Here is a 24,757-nt window from a genome sequence, read left to right on the forward strand (position 1 = left end):
ATGACAAACCCGCAGCAGACTAAATTCTGACCGGATAGTTGGTTTAGGCTGATTAAGTGTTCAATAGTTTGTAAATCACACTCCAGGTGTAGAATTGCATTTGAGGCACTCCTTGGTTGCGAGACCAAGGATTTGATAAACTCATTCTAAGTGACTTCTAAAGCCAGGGCTCTTGTAGACACAAGATTTTTGCACCGCAAGTGGCTGATGGTAGGGCTTTGAACTTGTAAAGCTGTAATGCTGGTGTCACAGTGCCCCCACCATGGCTTACGAAATTAGTCTGAGCCCATCACTATGTTTATGATGCTTCCAAAGACCCTTCTCAGTGAAGCTATTTCCCATATAATCATAGGCGGCAACCCGCTCAAGTTGTGTGCCAGAATTCCAACATTCAAGTTTGAATGCTTGGCTAGTCTGTGTCTAAAGACCATTATTTTGGTTTTGGTCTTGTTCAGCTACAGTCATAAATCATTGAATTTGCTGATAAATGTGGCTAGGCCGTTTCTGAGACCAATAACACTGTCTGGTTGACAATAACACTGCGTCATCCATGATAAATGACACTGGAAATGTGTCATTTCCAATCTTTGGGAAGTGGGGGGGGGATCTCGCAAGTGAGTAATGTGTTCCTCAAATATCTTGCTGATATATAGACAAAAGAGGTGCAGAGCCAGGACGTGCCCCTGGCGCACACCTTTCGACGTCAAATAGCTGGGTCAATTCGCCACACTGGCCCCAGCGTACTGTGGCTGTGTTTCCAGAGTATAAACTCTGGATTATAGACATCAGGGTAATGGGGATGTTGTAGTCGGCCAGGACCTGCCACAGTTGCTTCCTCTGTACACAGTCGTACGCAGTCTTGAGATCTACAAAGACCACGGAAACTTTGCCTTTATTTAAAGATGTGTACTACTTCAATATAAGGTCAAGCTGGAAACTCTGATCAATTGTGCTGGTACCTTTTTGGAATCTGGTTTGAAGATGACTCATAATCCCCACGCAGTCAAGCCAATCCTGAAGGTGCCTAAGGATGACTTGGGCAAAGGTATTGCCTGGCGCATTGAGTAGAGATATGGGGTGGTAGTTCCCCAAGATTACCTTCCCGCCTTTTATGTAGATGGGAACTATCTCTGCCTCGCACCAGGGTCTGGGAACATTTCCCTGGTTAACAGCGGCATTAAAATCGGCTCCACCCACCCGAAGTGATGATTGCTTCCTCTTCCTCTCCCTCCTTTACTGTAATGCTGAGGTTCTCTGTTGCTGTCAGCATCCTCCAGTTGTGAGTATGGACTTCATGGTTGTGATGCTGGAAATGCCTTTTGGAGGGACTTGGCCTCATAGTCCTTGTCCTACCACTTCTCTGTGTGTTTTCTCTGTATGTTTTCTGCCACTGAGGTCTAGTCTGGACCTCTGGCAGTGCAGGTCTTCCTTTTTCCTTTTGGTGAACAACACCCACCCATGGGATAGCATTATGGCACTCATGGGTGGGGGTACATCCTTGTACCCTTTGTGTGATTTTGGGCACCTGTGTTGCCCCCAGAAAAGGGTATGGGTTGGTGACGGCTACATGCAGACTTGACAGTGGCTCCGAGTGTCCTCCATTTTTGGGACTATCGGGCCATGCCATAGGAATCTATGGATTCCTCAAGAAAGCCAAGATGGCCACTGTAGCCTCTTGGTTTCTATTGCTTTTACACCTTGTTTCCGAAAGTCCTGGGAAGCTCAGCCTGAGTGAATGGGGAACAAATGTGTAGATCTAGGGACCCCCCAATCACCAATTTGTTCTGAAGCTGAATCCTGAAGCTTGTCTCCTAGGTCCAGTTGGAAGAAGAAGTCTGCGGCTGCAATTTTACAAGGAATCCAAAAACTGCTAACCTGACCAAAGGACAGATTCAAGAAAGGACCTGGTTAGTCGACCTCTTCCTGTGCTACGAGGCACTATCCTGGAAGCCAGTCCTGTGTGCCTGCTGTCCGGAGAAGGGGTCTTCGTGAGTCCAGAAGACAAATGCTTGTACATCTCGATCCGAAAAAGTCCAGTTGTGTCGGCCAGGGTTCAGAAGAGTGTTTGTGACCACTCAAAGCCATATTTCTGCCTACCACCAAGAAGAGGGGGTGCCCTGGCATAGTGCTGCTTGACATCCGGAGCTGCAAAAGTTCCACCTGATCAAAGAATCCTTAAAGGGGCATCCCTGACACGCCATCTGACCACTTGTTCCCGCCAAAGAAGATTCCAGTTCGCTGTGTGCAGGTCCTATCTTCAGCCAGGCCTTTTCAGAGTCCACAGCAAGTTTCACTTTCGTGGAACATCCACAGCCAGAGTAACGACCTGGCAACGGAGACCACTGCGAAGACAAAGTGCTGCCTTTCCGAAACTGTCTTGTTTCACCTTTTCTCATAGTCCTGACATCCCAGCGACGACTCCTTGCAAAGGGGGTTCCTCATCGAGGAGTCCCGTCAAGTGAAGCCAAGAACCCCAACCTCTTTGCCTTCCAAGGCACCCAAGGTACTGTGACAAGGAAGAACATGTCACAGCCTCAGGAATCATCCAGGGGTCCCCGATTTGTCATGGATCCTGTTCTCCTGTGGCATTTCAGGTACTTTGGGGTTGTGAAACCTGTAAAAGAAAAGCAGAGCATTATTTAACTTTGGACTGGGCTGTAATAGACAAGATAAAGTACACCTTTACTTTTCTTTACAGGTTGCCCAGGTGGGGGGAGCCTCACACAATATCACTAATTAGGTCTAAAGAGAGTATACTGACAATGTTCTGAAATTAACCTGCCTTTCTTCCTTGATCTATTTAGTTACACCTTGCTTATGATTGTCATGCTTTTTATTGACTGTCAGAATCATTAATAAGGTACCAATTGATAAGTATTGTGCGGTACCCCATGCAATCACTCCTTCGCATCTGGAGTCTTCCCATCACCTCTCAAGCACTCCCTTGTGCACCCCCTTCTTAAGAAACCCTGTTCCGACCCTTCCTGCCAAGCTAACTATCGCCCAATCTCTATCACTCCCTTCCTGGGCAAGCTCCTGGAGAAACTGGCCATCTCCCAGCTTACTCTCCATGCTGAATCTGTTGGTAGCCTTCATGACCATCAGTCTGGCTTCAGAGCTGCCAGAAGCACGGAAACTGCTCTCCTGAACATCTGTGAGGACCTGCTCTCGAACCTTGACTCCAACATTCCGTGTGTTCTCATTTTGCTTGATCTCTCTTCTGCCTTTGATACTGTCAACCATACCATCCTGCTCAACCGTCTCCGTGATAACCTGGGTATCACTGGTCAGGCTCTGGCTTGGCTGACCTCTTTCCTCTCAAATCGACCCTCCCAGGTCCAACTGGGGTCTTTCCTCTCTGACCTCTTTTTCTCTACCTGTGGTGTCCCCCAGGGTTCTAACCTCTCTCCCTGGCTGTTCAACCAGTATCTGGCACTTCTCGCCCACCGCATTGCTGCTCTCTGCCCCAACTTTCAGTGCTAAGCGGATGATACCCAGCTCATTTTCAGGGTACCCTCGGCCTCGTCTTCTCCTTCCCTCATCTCTGACTGTCTTTCTGCTATACAGGAATGGTGTGCCGCCAACGACCTCTGCCTTAATGCCAGTAAGACTGAGATTCTACTCATCGGCACACCCACTCCCTCCTTCCCTGCAGCTCTCTGGCCGGCCTCTCTTGGCCCTCTTCCTGCTTCTACCTGCAAGGCAAAAAACTTCGGGGTCATCTTCGACTCCACACTCTCCTTCTCTCCTCACATATCCGACGTCTCTAAGAAGTCACACTACCGTCTACACCTCCTCAGAGGTATCCTTCCTTTCCTCTCCTTCCCCCAGAAGCTCACTGTCTCTAGAGCCCTGGTTCTCTCGAAGCTAGACTACTGTAACAGCCGCTACCTAAATCTGCCCGCCTCTACTCTCCGCCCTTTGCAACTCATCCAGAACAGGACTGCGAGACTTGTCCATGGCCTCAAGCCCAGTGACCGTATCTCTCCAGGGCTGAAATCACTACACTGGCTCCCAGTGACTGCGAGGATCAAGTTCAAAACCCTTTGCATTGTCCACAAGGCCGTCTGGGGCCTTGGGCCAAAATACCTTCAACTCTCTCTTCCTAAATATATTCCTTCTCGTGCTCTTTGCTCATCCGCCTCCAACTCCCTCAGGGTCAGCCGCTTCTCCAAACGAGTTGGGGTCAGATCTCTCTCCGCTGCAGGGGCCTCCCTCTGGAACAGCCTTCCTGCCTCCCTGAAACCTGAGGAGAACCATCTCCGGTTCCGGAAGCACCTCAAAACCTTCCTCTTTGCCTCTGCCTTCTCTCCCCCTCTCCCCTGCTAAAATTACTGAAACTGCACTGAATCTGCAACTGGGCCACTCACCGTGCTCGGTCCTTGGCCCGGCCACTCTCCCCAGCACTGCCTCCCTGGCAAGCCCTGCACTGCAGGACTGTGTCTGTATCCCTACAGCCCCCCTTCCCAGCACTTGTCTGCACTTACCTCGCACTTGCCACCAGCTGGCCCTTGTAATTTATCCTGTATTCTATAACCCTATACTGCACTTTTCCCTCTAGCTTTCCCCCCCTGCACTTTTCCCTTCCCCTCTACCCTTGCACTTGCGCGATCTGAATGACACCTGGCCTAGTAGGATCGTTGTCTGTCTCCGCTTGTTCCCCCCCGCCTCGTCGCGCCTTGAAACACTTGTGTATATAGGCGCGTTACAAATGCCATATCATATCATATATCAGTATATATATTATTGCCATTATTAGAATAGTGTTGCCCGAGTACAAAGTATTATTTTTGTGTATATATTTATCTGAACCTTAATTTATGAAAATCTTGATTGCTAAAAGACTGTTATCATCTAACAGTGTGTGGGCATTCCTTTGTGGGGGCTTTGGGATTCTTTTTACTTAAGAACCAGCCTGCATCACCTTCTGAGAGCTGAAGCCTGACAGCTCGTCCAATGTTTCCAATCGAGAGCCTTGGCTGGGCTGCTCTGTGCCTCTGCCACAACCATATAGAGGACAGAAGTACAGATACCCCCCTCCAGTCTTTACAGTGGTCTTCCTGGTCAGATCTCAAAAGGTCCCCACACAAATTAAAGTGATTACACCAGGGTCAATGGTCCACTGTAGATCACAGGATTCAATATCGTCCTTGCCTGCTGCCATTTTCCAGAATCAACACAATTATCCGTTCTTGCATGCATCGTGTATGGTGTGCGATCTGTCCTTGTAGAAGTCATCCTCCTTCGTTTTAATCAAATTTTTGTAGCAAGCCTGGAGATTTCAAAAGGGAGGTTTATCCATAGGTGGGGTCCTCCCTCAAACGTGCCACAATCCTTTCCTCGGCAATGCTATACTTATTGTCATGCCAGCCCTTTTTCTTCAGCATTTGGAGTTTAACCTTCTTGGCAGGTTTTGTAAAGAAGGGATGCAGATTACGAGCCATGGCACGATATCCTCTCAGAATTGCCGATCGGTTGGTCATAGTATTAAAATGACTTCAATGTTTTCAACTATTGCACCGATATATATATATTGGATTTTCAGTTATTTTCCTCATTGTTGACCCATTTGACTGCTCATCTAGCATAGCCAACAACTGCCATTTCGGTTGCCATGACTTCCTCCTGGATTTCCTTGTTATTCCAGTTCCATGATTGAATGGTGCACACAAGAGGCTTATCACTCTCGCAACAATCATGGATTTCCAAGCTATCGACTAAGTGCCAGTTTCTGGTGCTTATCAGAGTATAGTGAATTCTTGTCATGCTGTTGTGGCTAGAAAAGTTGTTCTTTGCTGGTGGATCTGTTTTGAATCGGCCATTTCATGCTCTAAGATTCAGATCAAACAGAATACGAGCAGCCTCAATGGCTTGGGAATGCACCTTCTGAGGGTAATCCGCCACTAAAGGGCGGGATCCCTCAAGCTGTATCTTGCTTATCCCAGATGTCATGAAGCTCCCTCGATGGCTTTTACTGGAGATTTAGATCAACCACAGCTAGTAAAACTAGATAGTCAGTGACTGCAGATTCCCAATTCGAGATTAGGTCTTGTAATATAGATAGGCTTTTCAAGGAAATCTCTCCATATGGACGATTATAGATGTTGAATGTCAGTATTTGATCACCCTTGGGAGGGGTTTCCACAAGACAAGATGTTGTAAATCAGGAGAACCAGTAGGGCAATGGTCTATTGCCCAATTTAAATTGGAGCCCACCCATATTAACAATCCAATCATTGGTCTCGCTCTAGGTACTTTTCCCTCACCCCCCCCATGTTTTTTGCATGAAAATTAGATTGCGAGTGTGGGTGAATTGTATCCAATTAGCGTTTACTATACGCTTCTCAATGCCTGCTTGCGTTTCATGATAGTATTTTACAATTGAGCAGAGAGCTACCTCCTTTGGGCCTTGGTAAAGATAGTCAATACACGCACTCCAGCATGCTGTTTTACAGGTAGTCCCACTTCTACCCTTTCTCTTGGTGGGCTTGATCTAGGTGGTACAGTATCAATGTATCTCTAGATGCAATTGGTACGGAGCTCGCTAGATGGAAGTCCCTCGACCAGGGCGGAAGTTGTCAATGTCGCCTCTATAAATCTTTTGGACTATACTGGCATCTGGGCTCGCACACATTCAGTAATGTCCTCTCTGATGACTGATTTGCACCCTCTGGTGTGGCATAGCCAGTGGATTACTTTGTTGATTAATGACTTCTTGTTTTCAAATAGACTTGGTAGCAATCTAGGCACATTATACATGTAAATTCGCTGATATTCTCTTGGCCATTTATTCCCATGCAAGTGGGTGATGTTTCAGTTTGGCTGCTAAGATTGCCCCTTGACTGACAAGTTATCTTTAGGGCGAGCATCGATAGGTATCCTTATAGGTGGATTGGCTCAAGCATAGTTGTCTATAGCTTCAGATATGGCTGACGTTGTCCTCACCTGTTGGTTCTGCGCCCGCTTTCATATAATAGCTGGATTGTTATTTGGTACACAGCCCCTATTTATGTTATCCCCATGGGTTTGACTTCTTCTTTTTGTGGCATGCACAATTGAATTGTTCCTCCTTTGCACCGGCCCCCCATTAACACCACTACAGATATCTTAATTGTTCATTCCAGAGTTTGATGCGTGGGGGCTGTTAGAACACCCGTTTTTTGCTACCAGCAAAAATACTTTATCACTCAATTTACTTAGTTCTGCCATAATCAAATAATCTTTCTCCGCCTTGTAGCAGCTACAGCCACACCAGGTAGCCTGGGTGACATAATACTGAATAGGCCGTTGGGCAGTCGATTCGGCTGCAGCATTATCTCCCATTTCCCCCCAGAGGGTAACTGATATTGAGCATTGCTCCAACAGTTTGTGGTGACTCCAGTTTTGATGACCTAGTGCCATGGTTCATGTGTCTCAACCTCTTCAGTTTCTCCACTCTCCTTGCTTAATTAGTCAGCTAGTACTTCAAAACTATTGGATAGTGGTATGTCTGGTGCAGTCTTTTTTTATCAACTTTTTATTCACAATTTTAAAACCAAACCAAGTTCTCTTTTGCATCTCGCCACTGTTGGCATGTCTCCAGAGCCCCACCTGGCCGCTAAATCTCTTTTAACCACCATTGCTGTAATTGCCAATAATGCGCTTTCCCACCTATTCCCTTCTAATTCTTTGCTAATATGGAAGAGTAATGCTTTGGGGTCTTTAGGGACTGCTCTCCCCAGCACCCTTGCATTTTGCCGAGGACCACCTCCCATAGAACCGAAACCAACCTACAGTCCCATAACACATGTGGCCGTCTCGCACCTGCCCATCCTATGTTGTAGGTCCCTCGAGTAGTACACTCTGTGCAAGATTTTATACTGGATCAACCACATCCAGGATGACCAGTTTACTTCCCTTACCGCCACCATGGCCTCCACCCATGCTTCACTCTCGAGGGTGCCAAATCTCCTTCCTTTTCCCCTTTTAACATCTGTTGCGGGGCGTGCTGAGAAATTATTAATGGCCTTGTATAAGATAGTTATCCCCTTTTTGGGTAGTGCTTCTATGAACAGGTTGTCCTCTAGGGGGCTGTGATCCAGGAGGACCAGGTCCCCTCCGAGCTGTGCCGGTACCGTGTGTTAGACGTGCGTGCATGTAGGACTATCCCCTGGCCCAGGCTGTGCCTATCCCTCAGCCCCTGGAAGGGTACCATATCGGTCTGTTCGATCAAGTCCCCTACTCTTGCTAACCCCAACCTGGTCTACCTTAGTTGACCTCTGAGCTTTGTGATCTCTCCCAGTGCCGGATTGTCCCATAATGGCTGAAATCTTGTAATTCTCCCTGCCCATCCCATCGCCATCATTGCTGCTTCCTGGATGTGCACGAGTGAAGGCAAGTCCCTGTTAACGCACACTCCAGAGTGAATACAGCCCTCTAGGGACATAAGCCAGGAGATGGCTTGCAAGGATAACCAGGTTTAATTGTACAGAATACAAAATATCAGCAAAGGACTCTGCTGCTCGAGACTGTTCTGGTTAATCATAAGACGAGCAAGAGCTTAAAAGGGCAAGCAGTGTCATCACATATAGTACAATCTAGCACCACTGATTGGCGATTCCATATGCATAGACCTGCTCCATAGGGGATGCCAGGCTACAATTGGTTAGTTCCTTCACCGTCAGTCAAACTTCACGTGGCTCAGCTGGGCTCATCCTGTTGTCTGGTATCACAGGCAGGGTATTGAGCTACTTTGGCTTCCCATAGGGATTAAGGGCACCTCCATCGTCAGTGATACAGGACCTATGGAAGAAACGGCTGCATGAGGTGAAGGTGACAGGCCTTTACAGTACTGAATTGCCAATAGGGTTTGACATGCAGATGTTATCCTGGAAGTCCGTAAGGCTGGCCGCATTGGGGGGGAGCAATTGCAAAGTATTGGGGGATCTGTTTGTAAGTGCACAGAATTAACCCTCTAGTACCAAATAAATGCCCATGGTGCAAATCAATGTCCACTGGACATTGGCATATGATTTGGGAATGCCCGGTGATCAGCAGTTATTGGAGAGAGGTGATGGATCACCTGAACGCTTTGTTACACAGCACTTGTGTATGCTCCCCAATTATCTCTCTACTGGGTTTGATTCTGGGGAAGAAAATACCAAAGAACTCTGTGCACGATAGCCCACTCTCTGGTGGTTTTAGCCAAACGTAGAGAAGCAATGTCCTGAAAAAATGCTTTAGGCCCAACAATTGGGCAGTGGCTCTATGATGTGCAAAGATGGGGAATGACAGAAGTGGAATGCATGAGGAGAATTGGACAGTCAGATGAAGAGGGGGAGGTGCCCATGGATTGGGGGCAATTACTGAATGAGCTGGCTTCCTCCCTGGACTTGAAGCCCCCCATCAGACAATTGTTGGGGAAGGTTGGGTTGATTGAGAGGTGAAGCTCTGCCTCCAGATATGAATACTGCACTGGCAACGAGAAGGCAGAGGTTGGTATTAGCGTTACTTTGATAAAAGAATGTTGCTGTCGGTATGCTCTGGATATGCTGCAAGGGGCAAGGGATCGAGAGAAACAGATACGTTGACTAAGGGAGTATTGTATGTCCGGTATGTTTACAGAGAAGTGGGATTGCATTGAAGTGGTTGCTCTTGTCAATATTCATGGAGACTGTGACTGAATGACATGTTTTGTTTGTTTTCTTTTATGTAGAAAATGTAATAAAGCAAAGTTTTAAAAATAAAGGTAGTTTCATTAAATACATGATGGCTTAACTCTCCACATTAAAGAATATAACTGATTAAACTTCTCTGAGACAACCAGGAGCAACTCGCAGGTGTCGAGGATCCACTTACTCCCAACAGACACTTCGATTTCATTCTAAATACTTTCCCACACAATTCTTTGCATCAAGGAGGAGGAAAAGGTGTGCAGTGGCGGTTATCATAGAGATAGACTTCCCCCTTCATTTTTAAAACAAAAGTGGTAGATATGGAGGGCATATCGGATATTGAAAGGCACTTGGCAAGGAGCTCATTCTAGCAACTGTATAGTGCCTCATAAGTGCCCTAGAAGGTCCGAATGATTACTTAAGGTCATTTCTCACCACCCTCCATGTCATAGCCGAAGGACATATCATACTGATTAGAGATTTCAATATAGTATTTAACATAAAGATGGGTCTAGGTCAATAGGTAGGTAGGGCCATGCTCGGACAGCGGGGCATATTTGGAAGGCAATCGAAGAGATTGGGCTAAGGGATGTGTGGAGAGGTGGCTACCCGGGAGAAAGAGTATACATATTATTCTCATGTCCATAATTCATATTCACGGGTCGATGCATCCTGGTAGTTTATTGGGTATCATTTAGGGAAGGGAACTCCGAGATAGGGTCCATCTTCGCCAGTCTTTTGCACACTAAACATAATAGATCAAGAGACGTGACCGGAAACTTCCTCTGCAACTGTTGCAAGATACTATATATCTGAGCGAACTAGAACAAGAAACTCAGAACTTTTTCGTATACAAGGACATATGGGATACATCCTCTGTCGTAATATGAGTCACATTTGAAGCCACGATTAGGTACACTTATTGAAAAATCAGTGAGATTAGACTAGGGAAGAAGAAAACCTTCTGAAACAAGATATTAGAGTCGTAGAACGAATACCTAAGCCTAAAGGGTGTAGGGAAATGTTGCTGTGACTTCAGGGAAGAGAAAATAACTAGCAGCACTGCAAACCGCTCAGTAGAATTATAAATTCCATGATCTTGGACATAAGCCATTTAAGCTCCTAGCCGTTCTATTGAAACTTGTAGGATGAACAATAAGGTGATGGAATTAAACCATCAGGGTTATAGATTCCACAGGGAAAAGGATAAAGTCAGGCTGTCGGTTTAGGCTATTCAACGAAACTATACACAAGCGAGGTTCGTGAGAGGGTGACCTTAAATTTAAGCAATATCCCTCCACAAACTGACACCAATTAAGGGTGAAGTTGAATTGCTGATAATGAAATGCGCGATTGGAGCCCAGAAGCTCAAGAAATCTCTGGGTCCTGATGGCTTTTTCCCACTGTTTTACAAAAAGCTGTCAAGTACTGTGTTTCAGACCTTAACTAACATCTTTAATTAAATTATGCACGAAGAGGCAGTCACAGCATGTATAGGAGATGCAACAATATCAGTGTAACCAAAGCAAGGGAAAGACCCTGAGGTATGTGTTCCGTACCAACCCATCAGGGTCTTAAATGTGGATGCAAAGATTTACCTGACCGTGTTGGCCAAAAGGATAGAATGGAACAGATTCTCCCAAAACAGATGAAAGAAGATAAATGTGACCTTGTTAGTGTTCCACACAGAAGATGTGCACACTTTTGGATCCTAGTGCACAAGTGGAGGTCCCATTCCATCCCAATCCCTTTAATGCCAGAAAAGGCATTTGGCTGGGTGGAGTGGGACTTCCTATGGGGGCGGTGGCTTAGGGGCAGCAGGCATAGGCTCAAAGATCAGAAATGCAATAATGGCCATCTATGCTGCTCCCTCAGCAAGAGTCTGTTTATCTCTCTGAACCTTTTTGTTTATGGAGGGGGAGCAGGGAGGGCGGATGCATTTCCCCTTGCTATCTGCACTGCTGGATGAACCTTTGTCACTGTATATCAGAGAAAGCACTGAAATATCTGGGATCTGCTATGGAGGCAGAAAATACAAATCTCTTTATTTGTGGATAACAGGCAGTTGACCCTGACCAATCTGGTCAGGGCCTAGGACCGTAAGACAGTTATGAGACAAGGCAGGTAACTAATGCTAACAGTGATACTGATCTATCCAACCAGCGGATTTCAGTGAGCATCAAGCCATTTACCCCATATTTTTTCGAATTTGCGGGGGCAGCCCCGTGCGTTATAGATCCGGCGCTCTGAAGCTGCGCACCTGTCCAGCTCGTTACTCCAGCGGTTCAGGCACAGTGGGTCGGCAGAGCCCAATTTAGCCGCAATAAGTCTTTTGCCTGCCCCCAACGCAATCGCCAGAAACATTTTTTCATATTTTGACAGGTCTACTTCACCCCAGATGCCTAAGTGTTTTGAGATTCTTAAACCTTGTTTTAGGGTTCTGTGTTTGATGTTATTAAATGAACAGTGTTGTTTGAATTGGCCTTATAAAGAGGTTAAAGATGTTAATAAGAAGTCTTACGAAATAAAAGTAGAAGACTAGGTCCTCCTTCCCTATACATGCTGGCGGTTGAGATCTTGGAGTGGATGGTTATCCAAGGTATGGCACTCGGAACAGTTCACACTTGGACGAATGCTACTTGACAAGCTGGGCAATCTTGGCATGAAAAACTATGAATGGGAATTACACCTGGACATTCTGCACATGGGTGTTCAACCTGTGGGGTCACCCAGAGGTGAACGTGTTCCCAATTAGAACCAATGGCAAGTCTCCCAGTTTTGCTTCCTTGGGTGGCTAAGTAGAAGGTTCCCTGGGGGCCCTTCAAGGTGTTTTCAGACCTGACCAAATTGGCAGTACAATGACCTCTTCATCTGGTAGCGATGTGGCAAATGATGTAGCAGCAGTAATCTTTTCTTCATCTGATTCTGTGATGCCTAGCAATTTGGTTCTCAAAGTTGACTTTGCGTTACCATAGGCTGTCTGAGGAAAATGTACAAATAATGCAACAGTCCAGGAAGGAGTCCACTTCCAGCCAGCACAATAGAAAATGGTTAGGTTTCTGCTTTTGGTTGAAAAGGGGAATGTGGATTCTCTATCTTGCCCCGTTGACGATGTCCTGTCATTCTCGGAGCAGCTAGCTCACTCAAGTACAAGTGGACATTTAGCTTGTGTATCTTGCAGTTATCTGGTCATATAGAAATTCTGACCCCATCATTTTTGTCTTCCACTAATCCAGTAGTGCATACATCTCGAGGGTCTGGGCAGGATCCATCCACTGGTTAAACGTGCACATCCATGTGGCATCACTCTGCAGTCTTGGTGACCCTCGCACACAAGCCTGTTGAGCAGATGGCATCATTAGATATGAAGTCGGTCACCTGGAAGGACTGTGCTGTTTACTTCAGCCATGAGAGCGAGTGAGATTCAGACTCTGACTGCATCAGAACCATATGTGATATTTCTCAAGCACAATGTAGTTCTTTGTACCCATCCAGTTTTTCTGCCTGTTAACGTTTTGGCTTTTTGCATGAATCGGCAGATGAATGCACACATTTCCCCTGTCCACAAAGAGAGGCAGATAAAGGTTTTCATTGCCTGGATATTAGAAGGGCCTGGAAATTATACTTGGCTCCAACCAAAGATTTTCAAAAAACCTCTGACCCTTCTGTTGCTTCAAGGGTTCCTCCCTGTGAGCTCAAGCATCCAAAGCACCTATTGCTAGATGGATGGTGGCAGGGATTCTTGAAGCTTACAAAACCCCCAACATTGGTAGGAATTCATACACACATGTTCAGAGCAAAAGCTACTGTTGTGGATTTTCAGAGTTTGTCTCATGGAACCTCAGGAAAGCAGTTACTTGGGCATCCCTCCTTGCCTAGGCCTACTGTATTCACTGTTTGTCTGGATATCCGTTCCAGGGCAGATGCCGCCTTGGGGCAGGATGTCCTGAGAAACGTTGTCTAATGAATAGTGTCCTCCCTCAGATTCCTCATTTTAGATATATTCCTGCAGGTTCAGCTAGATCACTGAAAACATTTCAGCAGCATGGGGCACTGTGTGACATCAGCGTTGGGATCCCTTCATGTGGCTGCTCCTCGAAACTGGATGGGACATAAAAGTCCATCCACAGCTTGAACAGCGCCTGTGACCTCAGTTTCTTACCTCCCCCTCCTACCCTCGTGCTGAGCAGCGATAGAGAATTGTCCACAAAATTGAGTAGCCCTTCATTAAAAGGGTAGATTAATTAGGTGGTGATGAACCGCCTTCAGAAAGAACATAACACTAGCTAAGATATTTTATCTTCTAACAGTGTCCCCCCACAGATTCCTCCTATTACATAGACTCCCAAAGTAGCATCATGGCTTTTGGAGGCTGGGTGAGCCAGACCAGAGAGCAAGCATTGTCAAGCAATTCTCCAGCACAGGGTTTGGCATGGATTCACGTGTTCATGAACATTCCCCGGTGTCAGGCTGGGAATCCTTGTAAAAAAGAAAAGCAATTTTGCTTTAGCCTGAAAACTGCATTTCTCCTCTAAACCAATCACTGTCCTCTAGGTCATACTGCCCCCAGCCAATGACGTTGTCTCCCTAAACTCCACCCCTGGTGACCATCTTGCGATTTTTACTGCACGTTTCAGTGTTCATAGTCCTCTCATCTTGCCCTTAGTTTTTTTTGTTGCTATTTTGAGTTTAAAAAAATACTTTTTAGTGTTTTTTTGACTGACTTTGTTCCATCATTCGACCATAGGTTGACTACCAGCAGCGTTTACCCGTTGTCGGCCAAGATCAACTTTCAATGCCGATCTTCTCTTCAAAGTTTTTCAAGAGGGCTAGGCTTGTGCCTACTTCGCGCCTTCCCATCATGTCCTAGGAGACGAGTATCTTCAAGATATGCGCAAAATGTGGACTGAGAAATGTATGTGTTGAAGACTGACACCACAAGTGCTTATAGTTTCTGCATCCGGACCACAATGAGGAAGGATGGCAGATTTGCTGTGGTTTTTTGGAGAAGACGAAAAAGGACTGTTAAAACGGGTTAGCAGCGTGGCTCAAGTTGGGGGAAGACCAAGGACGCAACTCTGGGCACGGTTATGCCTCAGCCAGGACCGGCCTGTCCCATGAGCAAACTAACTCTGAAAAGAGGTTGAGGTCCTTTGAGGACACACTTGCGCAGTGGGGGTCCAGAAGATGGTTAAGCACCATGCTACGGATCCCGCTGTGTTCACCGGCGGTCCAAGTTCGGGATGGACACGTTCACCATTGCCATCTATGTCACCTGCGAGCATGCCAGTAAGGGGTGCTCCTTCCAAGAGGAAGTCTTTGACCCATCAAAGCTTTGTTTGCTGTCTTTGGACAAGCCTGCAAAGAAAAGGTCCTCGGGTGGCTCCGCCTGTCCCCCATTGATGACGGCCTCGTCTTCCAAGACGTCCATGACGCAGTCGACGAGGGCTTCAAAATCCACTTAGTCGATCCCGTTGCCGACTGTCGACGACCATCACCTTTTCGTCGAAAGGGGGCCTGGCAAGGATGGTGGTCTATATGATCAAGTCTGCAACCCTGCGAGGGGCCTTCCCCCACAGCGTACAGCTCCTTTGGCGACTCTACTGACAACATCCGCTGACACCCCTGTGAAAGTGGTGGTACCTATCGTCACCGCACTGCCGAAGCAGTTGGGTAAGGGGGAAGAACGGCTACCGCCTGTGGAACATCCCTCCCAGGGAGGGGCGAGTGTCCCAGACGATGCCAGGGGATTCACAGAGGGAGTGTGTGCAGATCTGCACAAGCTCCGATGACGACAACAAACTCTCCCACCTATACAAATCCATCACTATTGATGGTATCAAAATCAATGTAGCCAAGGAAGTCAAAACGCTAGGATTCTACTTAAACTCAGCTCTCAACCTCAACAAGCAAGTTAATGCCACAGCTTCAGCAACCAGCTACACTTGCAAGCTAATTCACGCATGTAAACCATTTCTGTCTACGGACAGTTGCATCACCATCGCACGAGCCCTTATCCTATCGAAAGTAGAGTATTGTAACGCACTTTATCTAGGCACCAGCAAGCACAACACCCATAAACTCCAAACCTTGCAAAACAACGCCCTCAGAACAGCACTAGGCATTCCCAAAGGACAACACATATCTGACCAAAGAACTGCTAACTGGCTGACCATCAATGACCGTATCAAACTCAAAACCCTCAACATTACAGACAACTGTCTTAATAACAAAGAACACGCATACCTCACTGAGAAATTTACTAGGTACACATCTGAACGCCCCATTAGAAAGGCCCAAACCAATAGTATCAGAATCCCAAATTTCAATCTGAAAAGAACTGGAGGTTCAAGCTTCCCAGTATTGGCTGCACATCTATGGAACTCTGTTCCACATCCTCTTAGAGCCATTCCCTCCTTTCACATGTTCAAAACCAATGTTAAACTCTGGCTACAAACCAACGACTGCTGACGCCTCTCCTCTGAACGACTGGTCTCCACTGACCTAGACACCTCTCCACTCTCCCTATGCCTTCCTCTAATCCCCTTTATGCCACCAATAACTGTAAATATATCCTAATATCCTGTATGTAATTGTAAGTTATGCCTGCAACTGTAACATAAGAAATTTAAGATATTTATGTAACTGTAACTTGATTTTCACAAGTGCCCAGTTGCCTAACGGCCCGGTGCGCTCTATAAATATACAATACAATGCAGAGATGGCATGCTAGCTGGGAACATGGCAGCAGAGGAGGTCTTTCTTTTGATCCTCAAGAGGAAAGTCCGGAACGTCCTCCAAGGGGTATAACACCCCCTATCATCGACCCTCCCGTTCCACGACCCAGGAGGCCTACAGGTGCTGTTCACAGGCCTATGGCAGCGGAGGGCAGCGTTACTGTCGCCCACACGCCAGAATGCAGATGCCCAAGCAGGCCTGAACTGGCTGTGGATCCGGGCCCCTTCTTTCACACCCGAGTGGGCGGCCGGCTAGCAAAATTTGTTGACGGTGGAAGACCATCACCATGGACAAACGGGAGCTAGACATTCTTCATCAGGGGCACACCTTGGTCTGGTGTCTTCTCATTCCTCCTGTGGAACGTCAGAAACTACACATGGCCCAGCTGCTTCTGGACGTTCAGGCCATGGCAAGAAAGTGGGCGATAGAACCGTACCCCGGCACCTTTGGGGCACCTCAGTGTACGCCAGATACTTTCTGGAATGGAAAAGGTCAGGAGGGTAGCGGCCACTTCTCAACAAATACTTGAAATCCCAGAAATTGAGAATGGTCACATTGCAGCACATGCTCGACCAGCTGCAGGAAGGTGATTTTATGGCGACCTTGGACCTGGAGGACACTTACTTTCACGTCCCCTCTCATCCAAAGCATCGGATGTTCCTGTGCTGTGTGGTCCACGGGTGGCACGATCAGTTCAAGGCCCTGCCTTTCGGCTTAACGTCAATACCAAGGGTGTTCACGAAATGTTTGTGACCGGTCGCGGCACACATGCGCCTCAAGGGGATCCCTGTCTAGCCCTAATTGGACGACTGGCTCATCTGCACCTGCTCTCGCACACCACAGAAACCATTCACCTTCTGACGGAGCTCAGATTCTCTATCAATTATCCGAAGTCCTGCACGGGGCCATCGCAGAACACTCTGTTCTTGGGTCCCCGTCTCAACACGGTTGCATGCCTGGCAACCCCCTCAGAGGAGAGGGTGATGGCCATTTAGGGGAAGGTGCAGCGCCTTTTAACGGCGCAGAACACAACAGTGCGGGTCATCAAGTCAATGTTAGGCATGCATCCACTGCGTCCCATTCTGCAGGCTCCAGATGAGTCCTCTTCAAGAGTTCCTGGGTGCATGATGGCTGCAGATAACGGGCACATGGACAAACAAGGTTGTCCTCAACCAGAAGTTTTGAAAAACTCTATGATGGTGGGGAGTACCGCCACATCTCACGAAAGTTGCTCCTTTCCAGATGCCTCCATTTTAAGGCCACGGTCAGCACGGGCGCCTCCCTGGAAGGGCTGGGGACCCACACTGGATAGTTCCATGCCAGGGGCCTTCGGCCCCTGGAAGAGAAGGACCTCCACAACGACGTCCTGGAATCCCGGGCATTCTTCTGGGCCCTCAAGTCACTCCTACCACAGTTGAAGGGGAAGGTGGAGCACATTTTCACAGACAACACCAGCACCATGTTCTACATCCGCAAGCAAGGAGGGATGCACTCTGCCGCACTTTCCTGGGAGGCCCAAGCCCTGTGGCACTAGGCCATTCTTCTGAGCATTTCCTTGTCCCCTTTAAGGCCCATTCAAGCATCAAAAACACCATTGTAGACTCGCTCAGCAGGGAGTTGCAGTCCTGCCATGAATGGGAGCTTCAGCAGGTGAAAGTATCCTGTCTCTTCAGCAATTGGGGTCAACCCCAAATCAAACTCTTTGTGATGGCCGCCAACTCCAAGTGCCAAAGGTTTGCCAGCATATACCCTCAACCGAGGAACCTTGGGGATGCTTTATCTTTCCCATTGGAGGAGCTCTCCCTGTCCACCTTCCCTCCAATTCCGCTCCTGCTACGTGTGATCAACACACTCAGACATTGCCATTGAAGGATGATCCTCCTTGCTCAAGCGTGGAAACGGCAGATGTGGTACCCAGGCCTGCGCCGTCTGTCAGTGGCACAGTCCATCCGACTTCCTCCACTTACTGACCTTCTCCCCAGAGAGGACGGATCAATACTGCACCACAACCCAGCGTCGCTGAGCCTCACGGCCTGGATCCTGCAGCCCTAGAGTTTGGACATTACGCTCTACCGCTGGAATGCAAGAAAATCCTGTCCAAGGCCAGGGCTTCATCTACGATGTCTTGCTACGGCCACAAATGTAAGCTATTCACAGTGTGGTGCAGGACTCAGAAGATTACACCTCTGTGGATCACAGCTCCTTCCGTACCTGCTTTCTCTGGCCAAGGCTGATCTGGCTCACGCCTCTCAAGGTACACCTGGCGGGCCATATCCAGGTACACACGGATGCCGGGCAAGCCCGCCCTGTAGTCACACAGGCTTATCAAGGAGTTCCTCAAAGGCACCTTCAGGACTTTTCCGCCAGTGAATGCGCCAGGTCTGGCTTGGGAGCTCAATGTTGTTTTGACTAAACTCATGGGTTCCCCATTCGAGCCATTGCATCAGGCCCCTCTGAAGTTCCTCTCATGAAGACTGCTTTCCTAGTGGCCATTGCTTCAGCCAGGCGGGTCAGGGAGATTCAGGTGCTCTAATGCAAGCAACCTTATTTGTTTTTCTATGCTACGAAGGTGGTGTTACAGACCCACCCAACCTTTAAGCCAAAGGTTCCTTCTGAATTCCATCTCAACAAGCCTTTGGTCCTACCAGTCTTCTTCCCGAATCCTTCGTCGCCCGCTGAGAGGGCGTTGCATTCGCTGGATGTTGCTCGTGCCTCGAAGTTTTATGTGGCACGCACAAAGGATGTTGGGAGGATGTGAAATTTGGACCTGTGAATCACAGAAAGCCCTTGTCTCAGGCTTCCTTATCCAGGTGGCTCTTCGGCTGCACCATGCACTGTCATCGTGTGGCCAACAGACTGCTACCATGCCGGCCGAGAGCCCACTCCACCAGAGCCATTACAGCGACAACTTGGTTTCACTCTGGTGTTCTCCTTCTTGACATCTGCAGGACTGCTACATGGAGCACCACGCACACCTTCACAAGATTCTACTGCATCGAAAGGGATTCTAGGGAGGAGTCCCGGGTTGGCCAAGCGATGCTACGGAACCGGTTTGCTTTAGTGGAGTCTGTTCCAGGGGTAAGTGTGTTGCTTCTGTTGGGCCTTGCCACCTTCCATGGATGTGTATATGTACTGCTGTGTAATCGTATTCATGAGCATGTGAATCCATTCCATATCCATGCTGGAAAACAGCAGTTACAGGTAAGTAACTTGTTCCTTTTGAAGGGCTGTTCTGCCGAATCCGGATTTCTGACCGGACAGAGTATCCAGGCAAGTGTTTGGGAAAAGTATGCAACAAAGACCGGGGGGTCTGGGGGGAGCCCTAACACATATCCAGGACTGGCATCTCCCTCTGTCACTGCATCCCTCAGAATAGAATATAATAGTTTAGCATTCTGAGATGCAAAGCACTATCAATCTAGACATCTGTTTTGTCATTGACCAGCCCATCGTAGCACCAGTGTCACTTACAAAAATGGTGATGTTCCAATCTAAATTCTTAAGTCCTAGACAAATAAAAGCGACAAGTACTTTTGGGATCCAATCTTTGGAACCTTCCTCCTTGGAAGGGTGAGAAGGGTAGAACACTGCAAGCAGGATTTTGTGAGCCAAATGAATTTCAGCTCCTTTGGGAAGAAAGAAAGGTCTCACTCTGAGGTTAAATGCATCCCTCGAGAGGACTGTGTACTTTGCAGGAGAGAGGGCCTGTATCTCGCTCAGCCTTCTTGCAGATGTTATGGCTACAAAGAGCATGTTATTAAAGGTTAGTAGTCCGCGCAGGATGGGGATGGTGGGAGGGGCATAGGGGTGGCTAAGTTGCAGTGCTGTGTGCTGCAGCAGAACAATAGCAGACTTGTGAATTCAAGTTGAAGTGCTCCATTCTTGCACTGAAAAGGCCCCACTCTCCTCCCCTATCGTGGGCTCCCATACAGTATAGAGGAAAAGCGGACTATGGACTTTGAGTACAGTAGGCACTATGATAAGTAACTTTTCCTTTTTCCTTTTCCTTTCGTGAAACTTTGTTTGAACTTAATTTGTATCTTGAAAGCAACAGGTCCTCCAGAGGGTGTGGCTTGATGTTGGTGAATATGTACACTGTAATAATCATCAATTTGAGTCTGAAACATTAAAACATGAATCCAAAGGCTGCTCGTGCACATGGGCGCTAAGACAACAATTTTTCTGTTGATTTGTTTATAATTTATCGATTCAGTAGTCTGAGGCATTTGGGTGAGGCTGCTACTTGCCAACTTTCCCTAAATGTAGCAGTCGCAACATTTTGAGGAAAGCTTATGAATTGATTTGTTTTTATAAAATGTAGTTCCTGCTATTGAATACAGTGAAAATATACAATTTTAATTTAAAATGCATCTATTTAGGAATGGTTTGCTATTTAACTGTAAAACAATACAAGGCATGGCTGCATTCTAGGGAACATGAATTACAGGGTTGGGTATGATGGGATATAAGGAGGTCATTTGGGGAAAAAGAACGTCAAACATGATAACAAATAGAAATGTACCAAGAAATAATATTTTCAATCTCAATGTTTTGAAGTTAATGGCATAACAGTGCACAGTATACAAAAATGGTTATTTTCCAGATGTAATTTTTCAACTTCTAGTTTGAAAACTTAAAGCTTGAAACACTGACCTATATCTATGCAACTGACTCAAATCTAAATCCCGTCAAGGCACACTCAGCTCTTCATCTTTCCGAGGTTGAGAAAGTGAATATCATTATTTTTCCAAACAATTGCACTTCTTTAAAAAAGCATTAAAATCGGGCAATGGTGGGATAATAAGATGGCAATGAAGTAAACGGATACAAGTCAAGGCTATCAGCCTGAATAGGTACCATAGCTGCAGCAGGTAGAGGATATGGCCAGCTGTGAAGAGATGTGTGCCACAGCGGCTGTGGTACGCACTGAGGTGGTAGGGAGAGACATTGCGCACAAGAATACTGAGGAATTGTGATTTGATGTATTTGCACGAGAAGTGCTCCTCATTTGCATGTGCTCCTGCTCAAGTTCAAATGACCGGTCTTATTTATTGAAGATATTGAATGATGCGCGTCAATTCCAAAATAAATGTTTTTAAAAAAATTAAAAAAGCTTTAAGATAGGGGAGGATTCTAGCATAAATGTTTATTTTAAAACCTGTTCATTATTATACATTACAGTAAGAAATGCCACCAGTAAACAATATTTTACTGTACTGTCCTTGTAGTTTTGTCTTTAATTTTTGGAATTCTAAAACAATCTTTGACAACAATTTAAGGTTATTTTAATGTATGCTTCTCATAATTAATGTCAGAAGTTAATAAATAACAAGATTCCAAAATAAGTATGTTGAGAATAAAACAACCAAAATATTTGCCACTGTTTTTTTTCACTTTCATTTATTGTCATCTATTTTGCTTTAAGTCTGTTACTCAGGTGCTGGCATCAGATGCTCCTGTAGGAGGTGAGGTTGAAGAGGAAGATGATGGTATGAATGACATGAACCAGGAAGTAATGTCCTTGATATGGAGTGAAGACTTACGGGTGCAAGAAGTACGCAGACTCCTTCAGAGTAGCCTTCCTGTGCGTGTCAATGTAGTGCAGATGCCTGAAGTAAGCGACCACGAGTACATAGAAGAGAAAGAAAACAGGTAATCACTTTCATGTGTTTTGTAGCTGCGTATTGAGGTGAACATTGATAGTGTATGTGTGCACTTTGTGAAGGCTTCAGGAGTCAGACACAGACAACAGGTTCAAGTTGTCTAACCAATGCTTTAGTAACATAAAAGGCAGATTGGAATAAGGCATAACTTGCCCTATGCTAAGGTGGGATTGCCCTACCTAAAGAAAACAAAGGATAGTCTGTGTCAGGAAGTCTGAATCAAATGTCTGTCTTGGTCCAAAACCTATACTTGCCCTCTCAACTAACTGTATACAATGTGTAAGGATGTAAGCAAATAGTGGTCGGAATAAAGTTTTGCGCTTCTTCCAGCTCTTGGCTTGTAGTCCGCTTCCTCAAGTCCCAAAACAGTTCACAAAGTCTCAGGGTTCCCTACACCATGAGTTCAAATCTTCCAGCTTTTTAAAACAATACCAGTTCAAATCTTCCAGCTTTTCCGAAGCAGCACAAATTAAAATCGTGCAGCTTTTCAAAACAATACAGTTCTTTGGGACCCTTCCCAAATCCTCATCAATTCATTTCATTGGTTCACATAGGTAAGTCTGTTTGACTTCAATATCACATAAGCGGCTGTTGCAAAACGCAAGTCTCTTTGTTAACTTTCATCCACACTCTCCATAAAGGGGCCACTACTCGGTCTAGGCGCAATTGTCGGACCACATGGTCCACTCATTACAGGTCACGCAACCAATACCACTTTGCGCTTTCTCACCCTTTCTGTATTCTTCTGGCTCTTGCCGATACAGGTTTCCTCTTAACCTCAAACACTTTACTGTGGCTTGTTGGCCACCATGCACTTTGTTACACTTTTGGTTTTCTTCTGGCTTATCCACCCCTTGTGTCTCGCACAAGTCATTCTGTGGTATCTCCTATTTGCACCACTTTACCTTCACTTCACTCTCAAGTGCTCATAACTTGCTTTTGTTCTGTACGGCATTCAAAAGTCCTTACAATGTTTTTTCGGTATTCAAAATAGCTTGTTTCCGCTTTCAAAAGTGCCTATATCAACTTTCAACTTGTTCAGTATTCAAGGGCACTTATTCCAACATTGAAAAGTGCTTCCAACTTCAGTTTGCTTGACATTCAAACTTGCTTGTTTCCACTCCCCGGAGCTCCCCGGTATGAGTGTTTCACTGTTCTCACTCACCGGTTCTATATGGTTGCTCTTTCAGGGTTCTCTGCTCTGATTTTCTATTAGCTCTGCTCATCTTTCTCGGTAGCCTCTGCGATCTTCGCTCGCTCTTCTGATGTCCTGCAGCGATCAGCTGCGTACACCTGACAGGGAGAACAGCAGGATTTCTAGACCCTCTCACGGCCAGCCTTGGCCTCTTTGTCTCTCTTAATCCTTATTGGCACGGCTACTCTCCAGTCAGTTTCTCTTCAGACCACTTTGGTTGTCGAGCCTGCTTCTTTCTCTCCAGGCTGTGTCTCACCTTGTGCTGGGCAGCCAGCATCTTTATACAACTTGAGATTGTTAATTGACCACAGGTGCAGGTCATTGAATTCACTTGCCTGACCATGGTGAAACCTATTAGCTGGACATGCCTTGCTTCACCAACTGAAATCCTCCATAGCCCTCTTCCTCGTCTCAGTACCAGAGTGGTGTTTGGAGGGATTTGAATTAAATAGTGTGCCTAACTCTGTGTTTGTATGAACATTATAAGACTGACTTACATTTGTCTTACCCAAATGAGGATGTTTCCTTGGTCTCTTCCTCGTCCCAGTATTAATGTTTCTGGGGGATATTTTGGGGGTAAGAAAGGGAAAAAGGCTGACTGTAGCCTACACAGTCTTGAGGGATAGAGGGATCATTTAGAAAATGGAAAGGGGGATACAATGTCTCACCTAAGGACGTTCCCTCCACCCAGGTGATCCTCCCTCGCATATCCACCCCCAAGGATCAGGATCCAAAAGCGATGGCCTTTCCCTGGCCACCTGAGAGGAGGATCCCAGGGGAAAAGAAGTGAGGGCGCCCTCCGGTTCCTCACAGCATTTAAAGACTAAACAGTGGCTGCAGTATTCTGGCTCAGTGAGGGTTGAGGACACCTATATGGTGTTAACCCATGGAAACAGTACGTGGGTCACCTACAAAGAGTAGTAAACCTACACACCTTGGCGAAAAAACATTTTTGTTAACAAAACATGGCACAAAACATTGCGTAAATATAAAATAAAAAATTGACAGTATAATATATTGGCATTTTTACGTCTGCAAGGTGAACAGTTTTATTGTTGCCATCTGTTCTAATGTAAAATACTGTTGAACTGTTTTATCATGCTTTACTTTGTCTCTTTGTCCTAAACTGGCTGATATTGAATCAAATGTTTGCCCTGATGGAGATTATCAACCCCCTGTGTGAAACAAACGTTTGGATTGAGTCAAAGTTCTTGAGAGAGTCTGAGGAGAGGAGACCGGGGTTGGACTGCCACTTTCACTTGTCGTGCCATGACTGCTTTTGCTGCCACTTTCAACAGCTGAAGGGAAACCTTTGAACCGCCGCCATGGCCCAGCGCACGTTGGGGCATATGGAACGAGAGGAAGAATAAAAGTTTGGGCACTGCCACTCACTGTACTCTGGTTCCCAGGGCAGGATACAGTGTGGCAGGCCTCTGAGGGAGATGAGCCCTAACCTTTACACACAGAACGTTGCATGAATTGAAGGATTTGCATCCCCCTGGACTCCA

General features: G+C 46.5%; 1 protein-coding gene across 1 annotated transcript in view; it reads left to right on the forward strand.

The window, feature by feature from the left end:
• ANAPC1 (anaphase promoting complex subunit 1) overlaps positions 1–24,757 on the forward strand; it is a 2,053,226-nt gene that overhangs the window by 859,807 nt on the left and 1,168,662 nt on the right. Inside the window, exon 25 of the mRNA XM_069606837.1 lies at positions 21,817–22,043. Within this exon, the coding sequence (XP_069462938.1) occupies positions 21,817–22,043 (227 nt within the window). The remainder of the gene's footprint in view (positions 1–21,816; positions 22,044–24,757) is intronic.

This window comes from Ambystoma mexicanum, chromosome 4p (assembly GCF_040938575.1).
Source record: "Ambystoma mexicanum isolate Mex_15411 chromosome 4p, UKY_AmexF1_1, whole genome shotgun sequence".
NCBI classification, from domain to species: Eukaryota; Metazoa; Chordata; class Amphibia; order Caudata; family Ambystomatidae; genus Ambystoma; species Ambystoma mexicanum.